The sequence below is a fragment of the Portunus trituberculatus genome, chromosome 4 (genome assembly GCF_017591435.1).
Source record: "Portunus trituberculatus isolate SZX2019 chromosome 4, ASM1759143v1, whole genome shotgun sequence".
Lineage (NCBI taxonomy): Eukaryota > Metazoa > Arthropoda > Malacostraca > Decapoda > Portunidae > Portunus > Portunus trituberculatus.
Genome location: NC_059258.1, coordinates 6244645 through 6247570, shown reverse-complemented (window position 1 = coordinate 6247570; position 2926 = coordinate 6244645). Strand labels below are relative to the sequence as shown.

At 50.2% G+C, this 2926-nt stretch overlaps 1 protein-coding gene across 4 annotated transcripts in view; it reads left to right on the top strand.

Moving 5' to 3' along the window:
- Window positions 1-2139, top strand: part of LOC123512206 (ribosomal protein S6 kinase 2 beta-like) — a 204881-nt gene extending 202742 nt beyond the window's left edge. For all 4 annotated transcript variants that reach the window (XM_045268477.1, XM_045268468.1, XM_045268451.1 and 1 more), the window contains one exon: window positions 1-2139. This exon is cut by the window's left edge and continues 77 nt beyond it. In XM_045268477.1, coding sequence (XP_045124412.1) covers window positions 1-29 — 29 coding nt within the window. In that variant the 3' untranslated portion in view covers window positions 30-2139.
- The last annotated feature ends 787 nt before the right edge of the window (window positions 2140-2926 follow it).

Genomic DNA, 2926 nt, shown 5'->3' with positions numbered 1-2926 from the left:
CACGCCCCAAGTCCTCCACGGAGGTCTGACATAGGGCCGAGTGCCACCGCTCCACCAAGCCCCTTCTCAGTGACGACGGCGAGGTGCCCCCCATCTCCCCGCCGCCACAGTGGGCCGACCCCCCCCACCTGGCCCTCTCATTGCGTCAGGACCAACCGCCCTCGCCTCCAGCCGCCGCCGCCAGCCTGCCGCAGGACACCATCTCCATCTCCTTCAACCCAAAAATCGTGAGTCCCACCACGGAGGCGCCGCAGATCCCCGCCGCCGTCGCCGCCTCCACTCATCGCGTGGAGGAGGCGCCCGCAGGCTCCCCCACGCAACACCAGCAGCAGCAACAACAACAACAGCAGCAACAGCAGCAGCAGCAGCAGCAGGGCAGGACTGGCAGCAAGTCACGCCGCCGTTCTCACCGTCGCCAGCGTCGCCGCCGCCGCACCGCCTCGGCCGCGTCGTGAGCTGGTCCCTGCGCGGCGCGGCGCGGCTGAGGCGCCTCTCTCTGGGTCAGCCGCAATTGTTAGGCGTGGGCGTAGGCTGTACTGCCTCGCGCCACGCCCCCTAGTGTTCAAAACAAGCAGCAACGTGTTCTGTTGAGCGCGGGGCGGTGGTCTCATCGCCGCCGCCGCCGCGCCGCCCTAACGTAAGGCAACAATCAAATAGCAATGAACAGTCTGGGTCACCCCACCTTCAGGGAGCCGCGTGCCCCGGCAGGCCAGGTCACCTTAGGGCCGTGACCGCAGATAAACCTGGGTGCTGAGTGTGTGGTGTGCCGGGAGGAGGGGAAGGGGCGCCCGTATTATGTATTAGGGAGGGCGTGGGGGGCGGGGACAGGGACGGGGGCAGGAACTGGGTCGTCAGGTCAGCGGCCCACAACAAGCATAATGGTAGTCTGCCAAACTCCGCGCGGGTGTGTGTGTGTGTGTGTGTGTGTGTGTGTGTGTGTGTGTGTGTGTGTGTGTTGCGAGAGGCAGGAGTTCTATATAACAAAGTAATGTTCCTTGTTAGTATTTGTCCTTCTCTTGATATTCTAGGCTCATCTTAGCGAGTTGTTTTACTGTTATTTCGTATGTTCTGTTCTAGTTATGCCAGGAAACCGTTACACACACACACACACACACACACACACACACACACACACACACACACACACACACACACACACTTATCTCATCATTCCCACGTTCTCATCTCAAGCAGCAAACAGAAACAACAAAAACACAAAGAGACCAACAAAATAGACAAAGAGAGAGAGAAAAAACAGACTAACCTCCACGGAAGAAGAAATAAGACAATTACGATGACGGAAAGACAAAGGAAGGATGGGAAGGAAGGAGGAACAGGTGATAATGACTAGTTAACCCATCGCCAGGTACTATAATTACAGGTGATGCTTTGGACAGGTAGACCTTGTATATACGTAGCCTTGAGAGAGAAAGTACTGCAAATAAAGGTAGCAATTAATACAACCAATATTTATAACAAGAATTCAACTGTTACGAGTGAATTATGGGAGGGAGGGAGGGAGTATAGCTGGGTATCCCTCCCTTCTCTCCCTCCCTCCTTCCCTCCCTCTCCGTACCTCCCTCCCCTCACTTGACTGGTTGTTATGGTGGGTAGAGGGGCAGGGGGTGTGGGTGAGGGGTGAGGGGGTGGGCATTCCTTTTACAGTGGCCAAATATGTAGTTGATTAAATACCATGTTGTTAGATGTGTTATGTTAGAGAGAGAGAGAGAGAGAGAGAGTGAGTGAGTGAGTGAGTGAGTGAGTTAAGTGGCATTGCATCTCTGGGTGAATCATTAAAGTAGATATTTTGTGTACGTGTGTGTGTGTGTGTGTGTGTGTGTGTGTGTGTGTGTGTGTGAGAGAGAGAGAGTACCGTCCAGGGTACGTGAGGTTTAACATAATTTAAAGGGAACGGAACCTTTTTACAAGTCTCACCTGAAGTCACACACCCCCTCCCTCCCCTCACCCCGCTCCCCTGTCCTCCTCTCCCCCCTCTCTTCCCCATGCTCCCCCCACTGTGCCGGTTCCACACTTACTTGCTGTGAATAATTCTGAAATTAATTTTTACTGTTGCTATTTAAATGTATTCCTTAAGTTCTACGAGTATATGATGATAATAAACAACATTCTTACATGCAACCTGGCTTTCATTGGCACGTGTGGCCGCTGCTGCTGTCACCATGCATGTCCTGTTAGCTGCTCCGGTGGTGGTGGTGGTGGTGGTAGTAGAAGTAGTATTAGTATTAGTAGTCGTGGTATTGGTAGTAGTAGAAGTAGTAGTAGTTGTAACAGTAGTAGTTAGTTGTGGTAGTAATAGTAGTAGTAGAAGTAGTAGTACTGGTGGTGGTGATGTTTGTGGTAGCAGTAGTAGTAGCAGTAATAGCAGTTATGGTCGTGGTATTGGTTGTGGTAGTTGAAGTAGTAGTAGTAGTGGTAGAAGTAATAGTGATGGTGGTGGTGGTGATGATGGTTGTGATAGTAGTGGTAATGGTGGTGGTAGTAGTAGTAATAGTGGTGGTGGTAAGCATTAAGCATCACTGCTGCTCCCTGGGTGACAAAGTGAAGTGACGCAGGTAACAGTCGGCCAGGTAAGTCATTAAGCCTACCTGTATTTACCAATGTATCAAGAGTTTAGTAAATATCTAAGTAAACATATGTGTATGTCTATGTATGGATGGATGTATTGTTGTATGTAAGCAGTAGTGTATCATAGACTACTTTTTTGGGACTGAAAACATTGGGGGCTGAATCTGGACTCTTAAAGTGAAGTCTAAGAGATCCTTCCCGGGGAAAAAAAAAAAAAAAAAAAAACTGCTTCCTTTAGCCTTGTGGTGACTTCAAAATGTGTCAAAATTAAATAATATTTTATTTAATAGAAACCGGATGATGCACGTATAGATAACACAGGGATGAAAGCAAAACATAA